We start from the raw sequence: 21811 nt of genomic DNA, 5'->3' as shown, positions 1-21811 counted from the left end.
TCCATCAAGTACCACTGGTGACCTTGGCAAGTGACAGGGCCTATTTCCTCCTGTCAAAGGAGACTAAGGACACTATACCCACCTCCCAGGACTGAGGGAAGGTCAAATGAGTACATGCAGGCAAATCACTTAGGACAGTACCTGGCACGTCCTAAGCACTGTGTTACTGTTATGAAAGAATTTTCCTTGGGTTGCAGAGTGTTTGGGTGTCAAGCAGTTACACTTAAAGGAATTTCAGTATTGGCAAGGGAGAAAGTGAGTGATTTGGGAGGAGTTTCCATTGCTCCTGGAATCAAGCCTGTGTATATGTATTAACATCCTGACTGTAACCTCAGCATTAGGTTTTTCGTGTTCCTGTTTTTGCAGATACTCCCCTAAGAAATGAGCCAAGAACTAACCCTGATGGTGGGAAACCACCAGCTGAATGCTAAGAGAAAAAAGGTCAGGTCTCCTGTTGTCATGACCTCTGCCTCTGCCAGTACAGGACTGTGGATCCCTCTACCTGCACCCAGGTTGGAGGTCCTGACCTTCTCTCTCACTGACCCATGACTCTGGGACTCTAAAGTTCTAGAGTGTACCACACTGACACCACCATTGAGTCCTTTTTTTTTTTGGTACTAGAGATTGAATCCAGGTGTGCTTAACCACTGAGCCACAACCCCAGTCCTATTTTGTATTTTATTTAGAGAGAGGGTCTCACTGAGTTGCTGAGGCTGGCTTTGAACTCTCCATCTTCCTGCCTCAGCCTCCTGAGCCACTGAGATTACAAGTGAATGCCACCAGGCCCAGACCATTGAGTCCTCTTTAAAGGCTTTACAAACATGTCAGCACAATGTAATGCCAGGTGCTGATTTGAACTAGAGGACAACTATTTTACAGATGGTTAAATGAAGTTCCGAAAAATGAAATCAATGGTTCTCAAATGCTGGTCCAAGAACTGGCACCAGTCCTGTGGCATTTTCACTGCTCTTCAGTAAAACTGGAAAAATATGAATAATGTCATGAGTTTTTATAAAGCCAAAATTATCAAATTTTTAAATTACGTGCTATCTTCCTGTCTATATCAGGAGAATGTCAAATGCCCCTTCTTTTATAAAATGATACTGATAGGAGCTGGGATTTTAAACTGTATCTTTTGAATACTTTTTCTTTCCACTATACTATTTTAATTACTTTTAAATAACTTTAAAACAATTTTAATTTTAAATTTGATTTTAAATATAAGAATAATTAATTAACAAAAAATTTTTTTTGAACTTTGCTGTTTTGCCCAGGCTGGCCTTGAACTCCTGGGCTCCATTGATCCTCCTGCTCAGTCTCCTAAGTAGCTGGGATTATAACACATACTATTGTTTCCAGCCCCCAAAATTATTGAAGAATTATTTAGAAATATTTTAAGTTAGATGCCATGTAGTATGTATACTTAGAAATATCTTCGAATGGAACTCAATACAAGATTAACTCTTCAGAGTATTTTATGCAGGATTAAAAACTCGAAATGTCACATGGATAGGGCAGGTAACAACTGAATGCAGAAGGTGGGTGCATTCGCAGTTTCTGACCTGGGTCTCCTTCACAGGAGAAAGGAAAAGGGAATCTGTTGGCAAACCCCTAAGTGCAGCATTTGAGGGCGCATGTCTCCCTCTGCTGGCAACGGTGGTGGCAAAATGAGTCTTGAACTACAAATGGCAGTGGTGAGGTCTGGGATTGCATGAAGCCCCATAAGAATGGTGCCCCCAAATCTGCTCTCCCTCACAGGGACCTTGGCCTAATCAAAATGAGAGAACGAAGACTAAAGAATTTGTGTCACCAGGAAATGATCAATAGAGATGCTGATTTACAAACCTTGGTAAATGAACAAAGAAATAAAGATAAACTTACAGCAATTTGGCTACATGAAAATAATTCATTATTCATGTTCATGAACTGCTTATTCTATACAGTTATACAGAATCATATGGTAAAATAACCATGAAGGTTATGCCTACCAGCAAATAGTCTGATTTATTTGGTTCCAACGCCAAAATTGTCTTTAAAATTGAAATTGTTGATACAACATAGCTGCCTGCTCATATGGAAGTAGAATCAGGTAGTCTGACTTATTTTGCCCCTCTGGAAGACCAAGATGAGGCTGCCCTTATGCTTTCGCTTGTTTCATGTATTCCTTTTTGCCTGTGTGCATTTATTTTGGGGAGACTGAACTCAGGGGCACTTAACCACTGAGCCACATCCCCACCCGTTTTGTATTTTATTTAGAGACGGGGTCTCCCTGAGTCACTTAGCACCTTGCTGTTGTTGAGGCTGGCTTTGAACTCCTGTCAGCTTTCCAAATCACTCACCAGGCCATCTCACCCGGCCCCCATCCACTTCTACTACTGTGAATCCAACTTCTGCCTTTCCTTAAAGCTTTATCTGCTGGTCTCTTCCAACAACAGGCTAAAAAATCAAGACAAATGTTTTTTTCTCCATTTATTGTTTTGATCAGAATCTTCTAGCATTCATATATTCTCTCTCATATTGCTTATAGAGCATGTCTTATTTCCCATGTCAGATTTTAAGTTATTTGATGGCAAAGATCCTTTTAGTCTGTTTCAAAAAGATGCTATTAATATGGCTTCACGGTTTAATATATATTTTTTTTTCTTTTTTTTTTAAAGAGAGAGAGAATTTTTAAAAAATATTTATTTTTTAGTTTTCAGTGGACACAGCATCTTTATTTTATTTTTATGTGGTGCTGAGGATCGAACCTAGCACCCTGCACATGCCAGGGGAGCGCACTACCGCTTGAGCCACTTCCCCAGCCCAGGTTCGGCTTTAATAGCTATGTTATCATGTGCATAAGCTTCAGTTCCCTCACAAACTGGTCATAAATAGCACCTTGGTTACCAGCAGTCACAACAGGGAATCTGCCTGGATCCTGGCTGGTGGGATTCAGCTGCCTGCCCACCTTGCACCAGAAATAAGTGAATGAGCTAGGTGTGGTAGCCCATAATCCCACAGATTCCAGAGGATGAAGGGAGAGGATTGCAAGGTCAAATCAGCCTCAGCAATTTAGGAGGCCCTTGGCATTTAGTGAGACCTTGCCTTAAAACAAAAAAGGGCTGGGGATGTGGCTCAGTGGTTAAGCGGCCCTAGGTTCATTCAATCCCTGGTTCAGGAAAAAAAGAAGTGAATGAAATGAAAAGGAAAACTAAATTTTATGGAGTTTGATCTAACTTGGGTGAAGCAGCTAAATTGCTTCTCCTGCAGTCCCACAGAAACATCTGCAATTCATAGAAACAAATGCCAGGTGATATACATATGTAGATTTAGCTAGGTTGTCCTAATCAGAAACTCTGTCAGTGTCAAGTCTCAGGTTTTTGGTCAACTTGCAGGTCAGAGGGTAGATTTTATTCTCAGCACCAGTAACTTCAGGAGCTCTTGTGTTTCAACTTCTCCCTGCTTTGCCTCAGTTTGATCAAACTACATGAAATTCATTTTTTTTTTTTACATTTGCTGATTTTAAAAAAATATTTATTTTTTTAGTTTTCGGGGACACAAATCTATATTTTATTATTTTTTTGTGGTGCCCAGGATCGAACCCAGCGCCCCGCGCATGCCAAGCGAGCGCGCGATCGCTTGAGCCACATCCCCAGCCCCTTGCTGATTTTTTTTTTTTTTTTTTTTTTTGCAGCCAAATCCTTGTTTTCATTCCGTCCTCAAAACAAACCTTATGTAGGCATTCAACTGTTATTTGTTGACAGAGCTTATGTTAATAAGTACACTCATACCAAATAATACATTAGCATTATCCGTATCTCGAGGACTAAAGAGATTAACTATGACCTGGTGGCGCTTTAAAAAGCTTGGATTACCAATGCAGGACAACTCCCTGTCACCAACATCAGTGCTGTCCAATACAACTTCCTGAAATGCTGGGAATGCAAACAGTCACTGACCAATAAAGTAGGCATTAGCTCTATGTGGCTAGTGAGTTCTTTAAATGCTGCTGGCGCGACTGAAATTGAATTTTCTCATTTAATTTTACTTATTTTGGGGGCGGAACTGGGGAATGAAACTCAGGGCCTAGCGCGGGCTAGGCAAAAAGCTCGGCTCACTTAATTATATAGCTCTTCGCGGTGACTAGTTTTGGACAGCGCCGTTCCAGGACCGGCCCTGACCTTCAGCAATCTTTTTCTTCTCTTTTTTTGCGAAGAAATTCTTTCTTGACGGAGTGACCCTGACTGATCTGAACACATCTTCGATGCCGACGCCCTTTTCTTCTTCAGCGGCTCCCGGGGAAACTTCGCCAAAGGCTGGCAGGAGGATCTGCAGCCATAGAAAACCCACCCTCTTGGGCAGTGGCACATCAAAGGACGTGAAATCATCCAACTAAAATATTCACTGCAGCACGGTCTCGGGGCTGTCGGGAAGGCCAGCAAACCAAGCGACAGGGCAAAAAAATGGGACCCGAGCCCGTCCTCCTTTGCTCCCTCCCACGCCGCCCGCGCGGCAGGGCCTATCCTGGTCCCCACCCCCAAAGGCGTCGGCACCGCATACACGAGACAAATGACACCTCGTGCCACACAGGTTTCAGGCCGGCCAACCCCTGCCCCTCGAAACCCCGCCCCGAGGCCGCCCACACAGCCCAGAGCGCCAGGCCCCCTACAAAATGGCGGCGGGACCTCAGCAACCAACCATAGAAACGCCCGCCCGCCGTAGAGAGCACGGGCCTCTAAGCGATGTCCCTTCCGGCGGAGGCAGGGAAAGTGCGTCTCCAAGAGCCCCTCTAGGAGAACAGCGCGCTATCTCTATGGTGCCGAGTCCTCCGAGCCGGGTCACGTGGCTGGCGACAGCCGTCGCGGAGGCGGGGGGAGGAGAAATGGGCGGGAGGCTGGGGGAATAGCTGGAGACCCGGAGAAGACGGGGTTGTCATGGAGCCGTGGGGCCGGGCTCGCGCATGCGCCACCTGACGCGCCGGGCCGGTCGTGGAGCAACGACCCTGGCCCTAGGTGAGAAAGGGAGGGCTCGGCCCGGGGGAGGGGTCAGGGATGGCGGGCCCCGCGAGGGTTTGGGCGCGGAGCGCCGGGAAAGCAGGTGGAAGTAGGGGAATGAGGAAGAAAAGCGGGTAGTCACAGGAGGGAGAACCGGGACCTTCGTGGGACGGAGGCCCGAATGTCGGGAGCAGAGGGACGCACTATCCTTGCCCCCATTAAGTTGGTTTTCCCGGGAGCGGCAGGCCCGCGTGGGAAAGAGACTCGCGGGCTAGGAGGGGGCCGTTCGTGGGGAGAGGGCTTGTGCAAGAACAAGTGGGGTGAGTTCGTTAGGGCAGGTGGCCCGGTCTGCCCCTGGGGGCCAGCGCTGGCAGGGAGCCTAGCGGACCTGGGTTGTGAGCAGAAGGCCGGGAATGGGCAGGTGAGTGGGCGCGAGAGCTGCTAACAGGGTGAGGGTCCTGGACCCCTAGTGAGGAGCAGCGCTCTGGGTCCGGGGCGCAGGTGTGCTGACCTTTCTGACGCCCTCCTGTCCCCCGTTTTGTTGGTTATTTCTCTTGAGTAGCCAGCTTGCTAGGCTTGATGCCAGGGGTAGGGGTGTGGGGACGAAAGCAGCAGTGCCAAGTAAGGAGTTGGTGGTTAGTGAGTGGGCTGAGGGTAATTCTGGTCCCGGCCCAGGCCAAAGCCAGGCTCCTTGTTATTACCCAGGCGCTGGCAGTACGCATTGCCTGGGCGTTTGTCCTGGGAGACTGGTGGTATGCCAGTCACAGCACCGTCCTAGGGTCTGCCCAGTTCTGCCCTGCTGAGCTGGCAGGCTGGTGGATGCCTGGAGGGTGCACATGCTGTCTGGCACAGATGCAGTGTGGGCTGGTGCAAATGGATAGGTGGGCGCTGTTAGTGTGAACTCTTTTTGCAGGAGAGGATTAAAAGGAAGTTCGCTAATCTGATCCGTTTGAAAGGTGAAGATGGAGAATGCCACACCTGGTTTCAAACACAGGAAAATTTTATGGAATAGGATTTCAGGATCTTTGGCATGAATTTGCAGCCAGGTTGGAGAATGGGAATGAATGTAAAGGGGAAGATGAATTTTAGAGATTCAGGAAGATGGAGTTTTCCCCTCATTAAAATATACAGACATTCTCCCAGAATGGTGTATCTGAATATGCAGACTAGAAGAACACGGTTCCAGGGAAAACCTAGTAACATATTTATAATTCTGAGATTACTCATAGTTTTGTGGCTGTAAGTTCTTTATTTTGTATGGCCTTATCACTTTATTGTATTTAAGCTTCTGCTTGGGCTTTCACCTTACACCTCTCTGCACGCATGTTATACACGTGACACATTTTAAAAGCATCGTGAGCTCTCAGGAATGTTGCCAAGTATCTATAAAAGGAGAGAGACAGGGCTGCATGTCAGACCCTTTCTTTGTACCTCTTGGATCTCCTTTGTATCATAAACTCGAATCTCTATAGATATTCTGGATTATACCAACTTTTAATTTGGTTGGTGGGTTTGTCCCTGAGGATTCACCCGAGAATAAAGAGTAGATTAGATATCTGTTTCCTGCATAGGACCAGACATGGAGGTTAGATCTGGAGGTGACCACGGTGTTTGGAAATGCAGAGTATTGCCCTTCCAGGATTTCACTGACAGCAAAGCTGCTCGGCTGTCAGAGACTCAGCAGGGCAGAGACTGGTTGGAATTTATTATTCTCTTGAACACCTCACATGCTCATTGTTGTAGGCTGTGATTGCAAAGATGAAAAAACAACCCTTGGTCGAGGAGACAAATAATTAGACTCTATTGTAAGAAGTACAAAAACAGAAGTCAGTACTTGCTAGAATTTTATATCTATTTATATAAATTCATGTATTTATTGATTAACTTTCCAATGTGAATTTTACCATGTACTGTTGTCTGTGGGAACCTTTTGGACAATGTATTACATATACATCCATAAAATGCCCAATTAGGTCTACTTAAATTAGCTTAAATTAACCCTTCTAATGCAGAGTAAGTACCTGGGGTCTGAGATGTTTGTACAGCGGTTTCTCAGGCTGCACCAGGAAGCAGAGAGAGGAGAGCCAGGGTGAGTTCAGTAATCCAGTTTCAACTCCTCCTCAGCTTGTGAGCATCTAACGTTAAAATAATATGTAGGAGAAAAAAAATCTGGCAACTTACTGAGGTTTTCAGGCTTTGAGATTTTAATGACCCCCAGTTTGAGAAGTGGTGGTAGGAAACCCTGTCACTCTGCTCCCCAGTCCAGGACTTCATGGGGTGCTGTGTACACCTGGGTCTGATGTTCATGGCTCATTGGTGCTTTGAAGTCAATTATACATTCTTTCCAACTGCCCCCAACTCCCCAGGACCTAAAATTTTAATACACTTTAACCTGTTTGTCAGTATTTCAGGATTTTGATTCTACAATCAATATTATCCTGCAAATTCTCAATGAGTCAGAATAAATCCCTGTGTGTTTTCTGTGGCTCCATTAGTCATGCTTTGACAATACGGTGGCAAGACTTCTTCCAGTGTCTTGTCTTGAGAACTGTAGAAGACTAAATTGGGATGCTTTCTCTAAAATACCTGTAAAATAATTCCTGTTTAGTAAGATAATGTGAAATTTTGTCAGGTTCTTAATTAGTTGCCACTAACATGAGCTACCTTCCTAAGCTGGATCAGCGGCCTGGTGAGACCCACGTCAGTCTGAAGACCCATCCGCATGCTACATCTATGTCCGTTTTGAAGAAGGCTTTTATTCATTTTTGGACAGTATTATTTAAGGAAAATTACACTGTGCACACTTGTTAGGTTTTATACAAAAGGATCCTGATTTAATTAGAGATACAATTTTACATTTTAGTCTGCTTTTTACACTGGGTTGTCCATGCTGTCAAACCTCGTAGCTGTCAAATTGACATTGCTTTTGCCTAGTGCTCTGCAAGATGTGACAGGGCCATTGTTCATCTTTTATGCACATAGGATTAAGCGTGTGACCTCTGAAAGAGTCTTGATTTGACATGAATTGAATGAGGAAGCCAGTCCCCTTAAATGAGTTAGGTATGAGGCAAAATAACTTTTACTTGAAATTGTTTTCAAACCAGTTTGTGTTCCCTTCAGCTCACATCAACTGAGTGCAAAAGTATGAGCCAGAGGGTTGCTCTTGTCTTATTTAACTTCACCGTGAGCCCTTCCTCTGGTGTTCCTCACTAGATCTTGTATCAGCAGAAGTGTCCAGGCACAGTGCTGTTTGGGACTCAAGCTTCTCTCCACTAGGCCTATGGGATAGAGTGGTGAATAGACTTCGAATGGAAACATCGCCAGGCCTTGCTCACACCTACCAGATTTTTTTTTTTTTTTTTTTTTTTTTTGAGAGAGAGAGAGAATTTTAATATTTATTTTTTTTTTACTTCTCGGCAGACACAACATCTTTGTTTGTATATGATGCTGAGGATCGAACCCAGGCCGCATGCATGCCAGGCGAGCGCGCTACCGCTTGAGCCACATCCCCAGCCCCCAGATTCATTTTTATCCCAGGTTTTTTCTGTTTTATTCCTGTGGTGTCCTTTGTGCACTTAACATTCCAGCCTTACAGCTTCCATTCTGCCGTAACTCAAATATTTGCTAACTGTTGAACGTTCTCAGTTCGGCTGACCCTTTGTAGGGCTGATTGGTCTCATTCTTGCACTGTTAGCTACTCTGCGGACTAGCTGTATGTCACTGAGGCAAGCTTGGGTTTCTTCCCTGAGCTTTAGTCTTACATGTGACTTCTTCCTACCCACCATCTCTACTCGCTTCAGTCTCTAGATGACCAAAACTGAACTAGCCTCGCCACACCTGCCCACTCCACCCAGCTCCCTGCTGTGCTCTTTTGGGGCTCCCTAGCTTAGAAAATGGTACTCCCCACCTCATATATAACTGAGTCCAGCAGGTCAGCCTGTTTCCCTTCTCATCTCCTCCAGGACCACCTCTGTAATGTTCCTGGACTGTCACGATAGCATCCAAATGATCTCATGCCACTCCGCCTGTCTCTGTCTCTCTGCTTTAGTCTCAGTCCTCATTGAAAATGCTTTTGAAAGCACAGATCTGATCACATTACTCTTCTGGTTGAAATACTTCCGTGATTTTCCACTGCTGTTAAGTTAACATCCAGCCTTTGCAACATGGATTCCCAGGCCTTTCCTTTCTGTCCCCACCACTCCCTAGTGTCAGTCAAATTAGTGAGACCCTGTCTTAAATAAATAAAGGCAGGGGGTGTTGTTCAGTGTAGAGCACTCCTGGGCTCAATCCCAAGTTCAGTCACCTCTCCCTGTGATCTTGCTGCCATTTAGCTCTGAGTAGGCCAAGCTGCTTGCTCCCTTAGGACTTTTCCCACTGCCCACAACACACCAGCACGCCCCACCTGTCCCCTTTTGCCTGGTTAACTCAGCCTTCCATCCCAGCTACCTGGCACTTCCTTAGTCCCCCAGACTACTAGTCCTGACCCTTCATTTCTCTTATCAAAGTAGTCATTACTTGCAGGAGTCCTTGATTAATTTCTTCCTCTCTTTCTAGATCACAAGTCCAAGAAGAATGTAAGCATGTCTGTCCTATTCACTTTGTATCCCCAGTCCTAGTACAGTGCCTGGTTCTACATGAGCACTTGGTATATATTTTTAAATGACTGACTGTAACTTATCTCAGTGTCAGCTTCCTTCTTTGTAAAATGGGATCACAACTGATGTAGACACTATGAAGCTCAAGTAAAATAACATAGCAATACATGTTATGTATCTTTGTATTATATAAGCACTTTATTATGTATGATATTATTTGCATATAAAATGATTTATTTTTGTTGTTTATGGTGCAGGGGATTGTTTATTTTTATTTTTGTGATGCTGGGGGGTTGAACTCAGGGCCTTATTCATGGTAAGTAAGCACTTTACCACTGAGTTATACTACACCCCTAAAAAACACTTTTTTAGCCCCAAAGTAGCATGCATATATAAACTGTTTTTACTCTGTTCAGTTCTTTATCCAAAGAACTGAGAATTATCGGTGAGAAACTACACTCTGGGCCGTGGCAGTAGGTTCGGAGCCTGCAGGTGCACACTAGGACAGCAAGCCCGCTGGCTGATGTTACCTCTCCTCAGGGAGGAGGAGGGTGACTTGATTTGGGTACCCATTCCAAAAGCCTAATCAAATGTGCTTTTGTTAGCAGTCACAAAGCTCCCACAGAATGTTGTTTGTGTGCTTTGAATTTGTAATGTAGTTACACAGCAGCAAGAGGACTGTGGATCTCTTTTTGGGTGGAAACCATTCTGTTTAGTAAACTCGAAGCTTTTGTCCACTGAGAAGATATGGCCAATGTGGGCAAGGACTGTGTTCTTGACTCTCAACTTCATGTACCATTTGGATTACCTATTTCAGCTCTCTGGGCAGTGACTTCTTATGTAACTGTTTTTCATAGGGCAATCCAGATGAAAAGAGTACCAGGAACTCGTTTCCAGCCTAATGAAACATGGAGAGGAAAATCCCATCCAGAGAGAGCCCCAGAAGACTCTCGGCCAAGCTAGGCAGAGGAACAGAGATGAAAAAAGGGACTCGTCAACTTGGCGTGGTGGCTGCAGAGTCAGATAAGGACTCTGGATTTTCAGGTTAAAAATATCTTATCCTTTCTACATGATAATGAATGATGTGCCTGAAAAATTTTCTCCCTAAAACTCATTTGTGTGATAAGAATGAGAAGCTTTAACACAAAGGATAATGACTATCTGTTCTCACAAAATGGTCCTTCTGATTCCATATGGCAGAGTATCAGTCAAAGTCACTGTGGGATTAGTTCTGAAAGAATGATTTGACATCTTTTCTTCAAGTTAGGCTTTCAACTTTATTTATGTTTTGCAGTGCTAAGGAAGGAACCCAGGGCCTCATATACGCTGGGAAGCACTGTGCCTCTGAGCTATATCCCCAGCTAAAGACTCAACTTTAAATCTTACATTTCCAAGTATTGCAAATGATTATGGAAAAAAAATACTTGAATGCTCATAATTCCATGAGGGTTAGCTCCTTTTTCATAGGAACAGATACATTTCAGGGAAAAAAAAATACTAAGGCAAGTTATCACTGTGTAACAAATTTGAAATCTGCCAGTTTAAAAGTTGTACTGTCAGGCATCATGTTACGAGGGGGATATGTCCTGGGAAACCCGTCCTTAGGTGATTTCATCATTGTGTGAATACCACAGAGTATACTTACACAAACCTAGATGGGGTAGCCTACTATACACCCAGGCTGCACCACATATAGGTCTGTAATTGACCAAAGCATCACTATGTGGTGCATGACTACAATTTGTTAAGATAATTTTTTTGCTAAGAAAGTTATTTTACTATGCTTAAAAAGTCCGCTCCTCCCAACAATCTTTCCTTCCTCATATCTGTCATTTGGTATTTGGTCTAGAGCTACCTGCCCAATACTACCTTCAGGCTATTAGACCAGAAAGTGGAACAGTTTTCTTTAATAGCTTACCCGAAAGGGCTAGCTGCGTCCCCTATGAATCTCTTAATTTTTGCTGAGGCTTCTTTTCATTTCCATGCCTGAGGGAGTGGCTTGAACTACCCTCAAATGTTGAATTGATATCAACATTTTTGGCTCAGGGGATGCCAAGGATTGATGCCAGAGTATTGGGGCTGAATCAGCATCCTGAGAGTGAAACCTCCTCTAGGGGAAGATTTATGTCATCCAAGTTCACAGAGACAAATTGATCAGTTTTGTTGATTTACTCATGTATAGTGAGAAATGCAACTGTTAGGAAAACTAGAACTTTCCCATCTTGAGATTGATGTGTTCTCACCTTGTAGTCATGCTGAATGAGAAGCCAAAGTATAAATAGACCATTACTCATAGAGGAGCAGAGACTGACCAAGGGATTAGAGTAAGAGGAATTGGTTGCTGCCCAGGGATAAGGCAGTCCAGGGTTCATAGCACTGTTTCAGAGTCTTGCCTCGTTGTCAGGCTCACCTGCAGCCTTCATTAAAACACTGATCCTCAGACCCTCTTCTGGAGATGCTGATTCCGAGGGACTGGGGAAGGCTTTGGAATGTGGGGTTTTTAAAATAAGTATCTGTCATATAATCAGACAGGTTTGGGAAACTTTCTCCATTTTCTTTTAACATCATGTTTGCTTTTTTGTCTGGTTTTCTTGTCATGAAGGTAATTCATACTCATTGAGAAGCTTAGAAACTTAGAAAAGTCAAAGAATAAACATTATCCACAGTTTTACTATCTGTAATTCCCAGTGCTATTGACTATATGGTACTTTTCCCAAAAACTTCAACTTCATTAAGCCAGTTCTTTAAAGAAGTCCTATATTATTCAGACATAGAGTGGTATTAAAAATACTTGAACTCATGTCCCCCCACATAGCCCCAGTGAATGCCTCCAGCCACTGCTGGGCCACAACCCCAGCCCTAATATCATTATTTCTAATACATTGTCCCATATTTGGTCAGTGGGAGACCCATCTGGGTAGCCCTTGTGTCTTTTTGACATTCCCATTAGTGTTTGAGCACCTCCTCGCTTTCTAGGACAATAAGCTGTCCAGGCTCATCTTGTCCCTTCCCTGCCAAAGTCTTAGAATCAGCTGTTTCTCCAAGAGCCCCTGCTTTTGTGCTTCATGTGCAGAACAGCATTGAGAAGCAAGGTCCAGGTGTGCGGTGTACACATTGTATGGCTTCATAGTTGGTAACTAGAGCACATTTGGATTATTTGAAAAAAAAACTTACCTAGGAACAAGGTAAATCAGTTCAGTTGGATCAAGGGTAGGACCCAGATACCCATAATTTTTGAGAAGTATCACTGGAGAGTCTGAGTCGTGCCCCTGTTGATGAATGTCCTTCTAATCACAGTCTTTGCCATGCTGCAGAAAATACAGTTGTTGACAGTTGCATTTATTTATCCATTTACACTCCAGTCTTGCCTTATCAATATTCTGAGATTCTTATTTGGGGGCGGGGGGTACTAGGGTTTGAACTCAGGGGCACTCCATCACTGAGCCACAGCTATTCTAAGATTCTTGATGAGCAATTCACATAATCCCAGACTCCTCAGTAGCAGAAAAAAAGTCTTTTGGTTTACGCCAGCAGGTATTTAAGTACATCCTTTTTGTATGGCGTTACATAGGGACCTGTGTTCTCTTTGGCTTGTAGAGCATCCTGCTTTCACTCATTGTGAAGGATTCCTGGTAAGTACAGCCAGTAAAGAAGGTGCTTAACAGGGTGGAAGGAACAACAGAGAAGAGAAACATTTAAACTTTGGCTTTGACAAACTAATCCAGAATTTTATAATTGGAAAATTCAGGAAGAAGCTATTCCAGCATGGATATAAATTAGAGATTAACAGATTTTAACAGCTGTCAACAACTGCATTTTCTGCAGCATGGCAAAGATTATGATTAGAAGGACATTCATCAACAGGGGCATGACTCAGAATCTCAGTGATACTTCTCAAAAATTATGGATGCTCACTTCTCAGCATCAGGTTCTTCAAAGCTATGAACTAACTTGGAAACCTTCAACTCATTTCTCTGTAGACCGGATGATTACTTTCACATGAACTCTAACTGACACAGGTTTTAGCCTTTAAGAGAAGAAGGAAGGGAGTTAAGAACAGCTCTGAATTTTTTTGGGAGGGATAATTATGGAGGCCATGGAAAATCCAATGAAAACTAATGACCCCAGAAAAATGGACAAAAATACCTGTCCCAGATGTTCCTTTTAATTTCAGGGGTACCTATATCTCAGGAGCTGGGTTAAGAGCCCTAGCTTAGAGCCTGCATGAACTAACCATGCTTCTGCCCACCAGATGGGAGCTCAGAATGTTTGAGCTCCGCAGAGCAGATGGAGTCCGAGGACATGCTGAGCGCCTTAGGCTGGAGCGGAGAAGACAGGCCACGGCAGAGCTCCAAAGCTGCAAGCAATGCCTTCCCTGCACTGTCCCCCATGGTCGTCATGAAGAACGTTCTGGTCAAACAGGTGAGGAGGATGGATGTGGCCTAAAATCTTTGCAGATGAAAGTTTCTGAGCTTCCTGGGTACAAACTCTCCTTCTCTGCCAAGGAGAGTTCAGAAGAGGCACTAGAACCATTGCAAGCTGTACTTTTCTGTCCTGGGTAGAGTTTGTTACCTTTCAATTGCTGACACTGTTTTAAAAAGGAGCACAGGAGGCTGGTGATATAGCTCCGTAGTAGAGCACTTGCTTAGCATGCTCAAGGCCCTGGATTTGATCCCTAGCACTGAAAAAAAAAAAAAAAAAGTACAAGAGTCATGATATATAGTCTCATTTTTGAGACAGACTCAAAAAAATGAGGTGTTTTTGTTTTTTTGTTATTTATTTATTTATTTATTTTCAGTACTGGGGATGGAACCCAGGGCGTCACACATGCAGAACAAATAAATAAGTGCTCTATCACTGTGCTACACCCCCAGACCTTTTCATTTTATTTTGAGGCAAAATCTTGCTAAATTGTCCAGGCTGGCTTTGAACTGGTAGTCCTCTTGCCTCAGCCTCCCCAGTAACTGAGATTATAGGCTTGTGCACTGTTCCTGACTTCATTTGTTTGTAGTTTATCCATAGGGTTCTTAAGTGCTTTAGTCATACACAAAGGAACCAAGCCAAAATGTCATCACTTCACTGGTACATTCTAACATATGGCAGAGTCTAGGGTAAAAACAAAGTTGGATTTGTCCTGGGAATTTAGGGAGATGGGAATGTAAGACTCGTTATTTGTTTTAGTAGAAGAGGCGATTCCCTGTCTCTCATGTCACATTTTGAGCATTTTCTTAGTGATCAGATCAAAACCATGGCATCAGTGACCCAGCAGCTGTTCAGTTTGAGAATGGCTGTACCAGTGGTCCTCGTAGCTTTTTGTGGAGATGAAAAAGTTCAGTTTGGGGATTTTTTGCATAACTGTGCATATTATGTGATTATTGTCTAGATCTGAAAGAAAAGATTAGGATGAAAATCTAACTTAAGCTCCAGTATTTGAAACTGAGAATTCAATCATATAAATTTGCATAAGTTAGAGTAGAAAAGTTCAAGGAATTGAAAAGATTGGTGTAAACTAAAGGACATTTAAATTTACCCTTCTTACCCTGAAATATCTCACAGCTCTTGCATGAGGGCATTGATGAGTCTATTTAAAGATCATGAAGTTTGAAATCCGGCTTTAGCTTGATCTTTCCATCTGTGTCAGAGGTTAGAAGAACATGTCTGGCATGTCAGGAAGCCTTAGTGTCTTAACTGTTACCTGGTTATTTCTGAGGAACATAAACAAGGTGGCCCAGGGTGTTCTGAAAAGGAATTTTGCTTGGTAAACCATGTCTCAGCTGGAATCTCTTATTGAAAGGAAAAGAAAATAAAGACAGGAAGAAAATGGAGCCCACCCGAGATCCTCCCGACCCCACCAAGGCTGCCCAATGCTTTCTCCTCACTCATTTCTTCCCTGCCGCTCACTCTGGCTCCTGGTCACTCCTTGTGTGGCTGTGTTGTTAAGCCTTCTTTGTCGCAGGCTGGGCTGGTAGCTCCGGGAGTAAGTAGGCTTTTCCAGCAGAGCCACATTCTTTAGACAAAGAGACCTGCTGGCAAGGCTGCTGGGCTCTATCAGGAGATGGGAGGCTTAGGGACAAGCTGGCCTCCTGGAGAGTCTAGGAGTTTTGTTTAGTTTTTGTTTCTAAATACTTTAGAATCCAGCACATTCCAAAAATAATAATGTGATTTAAAAATCTCTGTATATTGTGTAATATTTTTTAAAATTTTTTTCTTTAGTTGTAGATGGACACAATATCTTTATTTTATTCATTTACTTTTATGTGGTGCTGAGGATTGAACCCAGGGCCTCACATGTGCTAGGCAAGTGTCTCTGCCACTGAGCTACAACTCCAGTTCCCTGTTGTGTAATATTTTAACTATCGCTACTTGATTTTAGGAATTTTTCTTTTGAGGGTGATTCCATTTCTGCCAGGAAACAGTATGATCCTGCACAAGGTTAGGCACCATGGACTTCTGTTTCTTCATTTCAAACATGAAGGCTTAATGGGAAATGATTTTGAGGTCCTGTCCAAGTCTAAACTTTTGTTCTGTGTTCCCTTAGGTATCTTCAATCTGAATAAGACAGTTTGTAAAAGCAGTAATTAGAGGAAATTAACAGCAACTTGAGGAAGAACAGTCCACAAAACTTATTTTGGAAAAGCAGTGCAGGGGATATTTGGGGGACAGCCTCGAGTTTTGATTCCAACTAAGCTGAATTAGGATGACCTTTCAGAAGACCTTGGGTTTTAGATATCCTCAGTCAGAAAACTGGTTTCCAGGGCTCCATTTTTTGCTTTCATACAACCCAGATATATCTGAATACCAAGAGGGCTCCAGAATGTGCTGTACAGATGTACAGTTGTAGTTGGGCTAAAGTTCCTGTCCAACATGCAGGAAGCAGAAATGTGTGCAGAATGCTGGAAAGGTGGTCCATAATGGCTCCAGATAAATCAGATGCCACCACATAACCCACCAAAGCTGGGAACCTCCAAGGCTCACCCTGCTGAACTTCATCTGTACTGGGATCTTTGGACCAGATTGGAGCTAGATTGGCTTTCAAATATCCAAGACAAGTAGTCATGTCCTTCTCTGTTAGTTTCATCTGAATCAGTACTTTAATTAAAAATGAATGTACAGTTGAAGAGTAATATAATAAAGGTAAGTCAGCCTTTGGTTAAGATGGGTCTTAGAGTTAGGCAGAAGAGGAATCCTCTGCATCACTTCGTAGCTTGGTGACTAAGCAAGTTATACCAACTTTCTAAGCCTCAGTTTTCTATTTATGAAGGGAAGTGGTAACTGATGGGGTTATTGTGGGGATTAAAGGAGGTGACACATTTAAAAGATTACTCACAGTGCCAGCCTGTTGTAGCCACCAGCACGTAGTAACTGTTACTGTTTAAGTGGCTTTTTAAAGGGACCCAGAGATGTCTAATAGATCACAACACATGTGACCAAAGTTATTTCCGGGTATAGGAGGTTCCAGGCAGACCTAAATGAAGATTGTGGTGTAAAGTCACATTTAGTCTTGAGATGAGCACATTTTAACTTTCGTGAGGAAATTGGATATCCATATTTTTATTGTCTCAGCTACTTCACTGACCTACAATTTCTTTTTCTGAGTGGAAGAAAAATAGATATTTCCTCAAGTTTTCCCTTAGGAAAAGTTTTTAAAGGTGTTCTGTCAGACACAAGTGGATATCCAGGCCCCTTTCCCAGCCACGTGAGGGGTGCACAGGCCATCTGAGTGTCCCGTTCCCCTCTGAGGAGCCGTGCGCCTCTGTCCCTAATAAGCTGCTCTCTTCCTTTGCTTGCAGGGAAGCAGCTCATCCCACCTCCAATCGTGGACCGTCCAGCCCTCCTTTGAAGTGATCTCGGCACAGCCACAGCTCTTCGTCCTTCATCCACCTGTGCCATCGCCAGTCAGCCCAAGTCACGCCAGTGAGAAAAAATCAGACTCCAGAAACTACTTGCCCATTCTGAATTCTTATACCAAAATAGCCCCACACCCTGGCAAAAGGGGCCTTTCCCTCAGCCCAGAAGAAAGAGGAGCAAGTGGAATACAGAAGAAAATCTGTACCGAGAGACTGGGGCCTGGCTTGTCTTCCAGCGAGCCGTCCAAGACCGGCGCTGCCCCGTCCAGTCCCTCCGCTCTGGCCCCAGCCAGTGCCAAACTCGTTGAGGACTCGGCCCTGCAGGGTGTGCCCTCCCTGGTGGCAGGTGGAAGTCCACAGACTCTTCAACCAGTGTCCAGCAGCCATGTGGCTAAAGCTCCCAGCCTGACCTTCGCGTCCCCCGCCAGTCCTGTCTGTGCCTCAGACAGTACTCTGCATGGCTTAGAGAGCAGCTCTCCCCTCTCGCCACTGTCAGCCCATTACAGCTCACCTCTGTGGGCTGCAGAGCACCTCTGCCGCAGCCCGGATCTCTTTTCAGAGCAGCAGCAGAGCAAACACAGGCGCTTTCAGAACACCCTGGTAGTCCTACACAAATCTGGTTTGCTGGAGATCACTTTGAAAACCAAGGAGTTGATTCGTCAGAACCAGGCAACTCAGGTGGAACTAGATCAGTTGAAAGAGCAAACCCAGCTGTTCATAGAGGCCACCAAGAGCAGGGCTCCTCAGGCTTGGGCCAGGCTGCAGGCATCTCTGACGTCTGGGTCCAGTCATTCTGGCAGTGACCTAGAAACATTCTCTGATCACCCAGACATATAGCCCAGGAAGCATATCTTCCAGAGATTTGAATGGTTCTTTTAATTCTTGCTGTTACCTGCACCTGTGTCCCCAAGCTTATTTAAGAACTCTTCCTTCTAAACTCACTCATGAAGCCACATGCTCTCCCCTGGCTACTGTTTGAACCTGTGGTCCATGCACAGGTTATGTATGTCTGCGCCATTGAGGACCTCCGATTCCAAGTGTCTTTTAGTCCCTTTCCTTAGCCTATAAGCACATACCTGGATCACGGGGCAGAGCATGGGAGATGATTGTGTGGGACTCTACTGTTACCTCCCTCCATCCCACTCGCTCCCAGATCAGGGGTGCCATAACATGCATGAGCAGAGTGACACCTGTCGAGTCAGAGAGTAGGCGACACAAGGATGGCTTCATAGATCCTCCCTTGAGTGTCTTAGTCACAGAGAAGACAGAAAAATAAGAGGAGGTGTATTTACCTCCCACAAGCCATCAAGCCAGCTGGGTGAGACCGAAAAGGCTTGAGGCACAGGCCGCATCTGGTGCAAGCAGTTAATCATGTAAAGCTTTGTTTTCTTAGACTTGAAAGTCAGGGGAAAGGGTAGGACAGTTTGACTCATACACTTTAATCACAAGCCAGATTTTGCTTAAACGAGTGGGCAAAACACTTCAGATGCTTAAGGTATGGAATAGGTTCAGTACCATCTGGAATTGAAGTTGATAATTTGCTTTTGTTTTACTTAGAGACTGAAGAAAATAGACAAGGCCAGCATCTCTTGGTCAGCAGCTGGATGATTCTGGTTACTCACTTCCTTAAAACAGTGCGACCTGCTCTGTATCTGAAGAGCTCAAGGGGAGCTTCAGTGGTTCCTGAGTGCTCTAAGTGACCCCTCTGCTGCCTCCTTCATCGGCTTTTTCCCATTTGTTCTTTGTTTCGGTAGGAGAGGGAAGCAGTGATTTTGCTTGTAAACTTTGAATTAATAAAACCTTCCTGAGGTTGTGATAATGAGGCCACAAAAAGTTGGGAAGCATTCTTGTCCCCTTGCTTTTTGTGTCTCAAGTTCCCTCTGTCTCCTGGTGTGATGAACAAGTATGGAGCAGTCTGTGTCCCTTTTATGTGTAGAATGTTGGTCAACATCTCACTGTTACCTGCACCTGTGTCCCCAAGCTTATTTAAGAACTCTTCCTTCTAAACTCACTCATGAAGCCACGTGCTCACCCCTGGCTGCTGTTTGAACCTGTGGTCAAAAGGAGAATGGGCTGGGAAATTCCAGATGATGCACATTCTTTTCAGCCTCATATTAATAACTGGATGTCTAAGGAGTGGAATTTCAAAGATCATCTCCTCATTTAAAAATTTTATCCTCTTGAAAATTTTATTATTAACAAATTACCTTAATAAGTTCTTATGATCAGTTTCACTTTTTCTGCAAAGGAGATGTCCTTGAGGTGTACTAAACCCATAAGTTCATGTAGTATTTACCAGGGAGTCATAATAACTTGACATAGTTTAGAAATGCTAAGGCTTCAGGATGCCTAGTAATGTGGTCACAAATGCACGATTTAGATATGACTGATTTATAAATAAGCAACTTGGTAAAATCTGATCAACATAGAACTATTACCTGCCGTTTGCTTTCTAAAAGAATTTCCAAAACCACAGCAAATGTGTCCTGAGCAGACTCAGCTCCTTGTAACATTTTCCTCTTGGCCCAGTCGGTTGCCTCCTCTGAGTCTGTGTGGTGCTGTAGACGCTCTGCTCTGCACCGTGCTAGGAAGCTTCCTGTTTGGCAGCATATGTTTGGCAGCAAAGCTATAGAGACAGGTGCATTCTAACAGCCTGGGCTCCAGTCCTGAGTCTTACTGAGTGTCAGAAATCTGAAAACACTTGCTGAGAAACAAATGTATTCCATTGGAAAAACCCTCTGTGGAGCTGTACGCCTCTTGGACTCTTCTTCCTAGACTAAGGTTTGCAGTTCCCTTCCTGTCACGGTAAAAGAGGAAGAAAGCCTTCATCGGTCCTTACTGCTGAGTGGCAGGGAGAGGTGGCCCCCACCTCCAGGTCCTCTCTGATCTTGCAGCTGGATCTGGCAGTCTCTGGGCACTTAGCATGGGTGTCCTTTCCCTAGTTGAGCTGGAAGCAGACAAACCCAAGTAGAGAAGCTAGGTCTTGGACAGGGAGATCCATTGAGGCCAGCGGCCAGACCAGCCAAGGGAGGAAGCTTGGAGATAACCAGAAGACCTCCGTGGGTCGCACCGGGCTGTGAGTACTGATGGCCTTAGTGCTGCATGATGCCCTTTGGTATGAAGTACTGCGGCACAGCTACTGTTTTCTAAAAGTGAGAAGCCAATTAGCTTAGCCCAGCCCTTAAGAGAACTCTGGCAGGTTTTGTTGGCAATATTGAAACACATCTAGAAAAAGTTTCTGATTGAATTGGTTATGGGAATGGAGTTTAATGACATTTGTAATTTATTACACATTGCTTTTTATTGATTATAGTATTGTCTGACTTTTCTTCTCTATTATAATTCTTTAAGCAGCAAAGTAACTTGTGCATATATTGAAGTGGTTTTCCAGCTATGAATTCTGTAGGGTAGAAATTTATTTACCAAATGTGAATTCTTTTGAGAAAGTATGAAGTTATGTAGAAATTGACTGTGAAATGTCAGAGAAAAATAAAAGTCACTTACTTGAAACTATTAGGCCGTTTTGCTTTATAACTGCTTAAAAAATACTGAGTGAAATCTAGAGCAAATATTTGAATTGGGTTAAGTCAAACATGGATACTCATGCCGTTTGAGAATATTGGGATTGGACCTTGAATATGTGGAAATTTCATTGTTCAGATTTTCACCAGTGTAAACTTAAAAGGAAATGCAGGCGGTCTCAAGGTAAGTGAGTGGCCTATTGCTCCCCAGGACTTGGAGGTTTATGCTGCAGTGTTTGGGAAGAGGGAGAGGAGAATCCAATCCAGCAATTTCTTCCTTTCTTTCTTTTTGAAATTTGTTCTTTTTAGATATACATGAGAATAGAGTGGATTTTGTGTGTGGGAGGCGGGTACCAGGAATTGAACCCAGGGGTGCTTAACCACCAAGCCACATCCCCAGCCCTTTTTATTATTTTATTAGAGATAGGGTCTCACTGGGTTACTTAGGCCTTCACTAAGTTCTGAGGCTTGCTTTGAACTCCTGATCCTCCTGTCTCGGTCTCCTGACTTGCTAGGATTACAGGCATGCGCCACCATGCCAGCAAGTAGAGTGTATTTTGACATATTATACATACATGGAGTACAACTTATTGTAATTAGGACCTCATTCTGTGGTAGTACATGATGTGGGGATTCACTGTGGTGCATTCCTATTGTAAGGAAAGTTATGTCTGATTCGTTCTACTGTCTTTCCTGTTCCCATCCCTTCGTTCCCCTTGGCAATCCAGTGATTTCTTCCATCTGACCTGACATTTCACAAATAAAACTTTAAAATGACCAAACTACTCCAGTTGTATTCTGGGATAAACCACAGCCACGTCAGGTGACGTTCTTTCCACAGCAGAGGCAGACTAGCAAGTTATCTCAGGGCCTCC

At 43.9% G+C, this 21811-nt stretch overlaps 1 protein-coding gene across 2 annotated transcripts; it reads left to right on the top strand.

The window, feature by feature from the left end:
• The first annotated feature begins 4880 nt into the window (after nucleotides 1–4880).
• Cipc (CLOCK interacting pacemaker) lies at nucleotides 4881–20931 on the top strand. Of its 2 annotated transcripts, none has more exons than XM_076849807.2 (4): nucleotides 4881–4991; nucleotides 10426–10612; nucleotides 13821–13990; nucleotides 17359–20931. In XM_076849807.2, the coding sequence occupies exons 2-4, from the start codon at nucleotides 10477–10479 to the stop codon at nucleotides 18250–18252; spliced, it is 1200 nt and encodes a 399-aa protein (XP_076705922.1). In that variant the 5' UTR covers nucleotides 4881–4991; nucleotides 10426–10476; the 3' UTR covers nucleotides 18253–20931. The 2 variants fall into 2 exon arrangements, with proteins under 2 accessions (XP_076705922.1, XP_076705924.1); XM_076849809.2 differs by lacking the exon at nucleotides 4881–4991 and adding an exon at nucleotides 5060–5394.
• The last annotated feature ends 880 nt before the right edge of the window (nucleotides 20932–21811 follow it).

The sequence above is a fragment of the Callospermophilus lateralis genome, chromosome 3 (assembly GCF_048772815.1).
Source record: "Callospermophilus lateralis isolate mCalLat2 chromosome 3, mCalLat2.hap1, whole genome shotgun sequence".
Classification (NCBI taxonomy): Eukaryota; Metazoa; Chordata; class Mammalia; order Rodentia; family Sciuridae; genus Callospermophilus; species Callospermophilus lateralis.
This window is presented reverse-complemented; position numbering and strand designations above follow the sequence as displayed.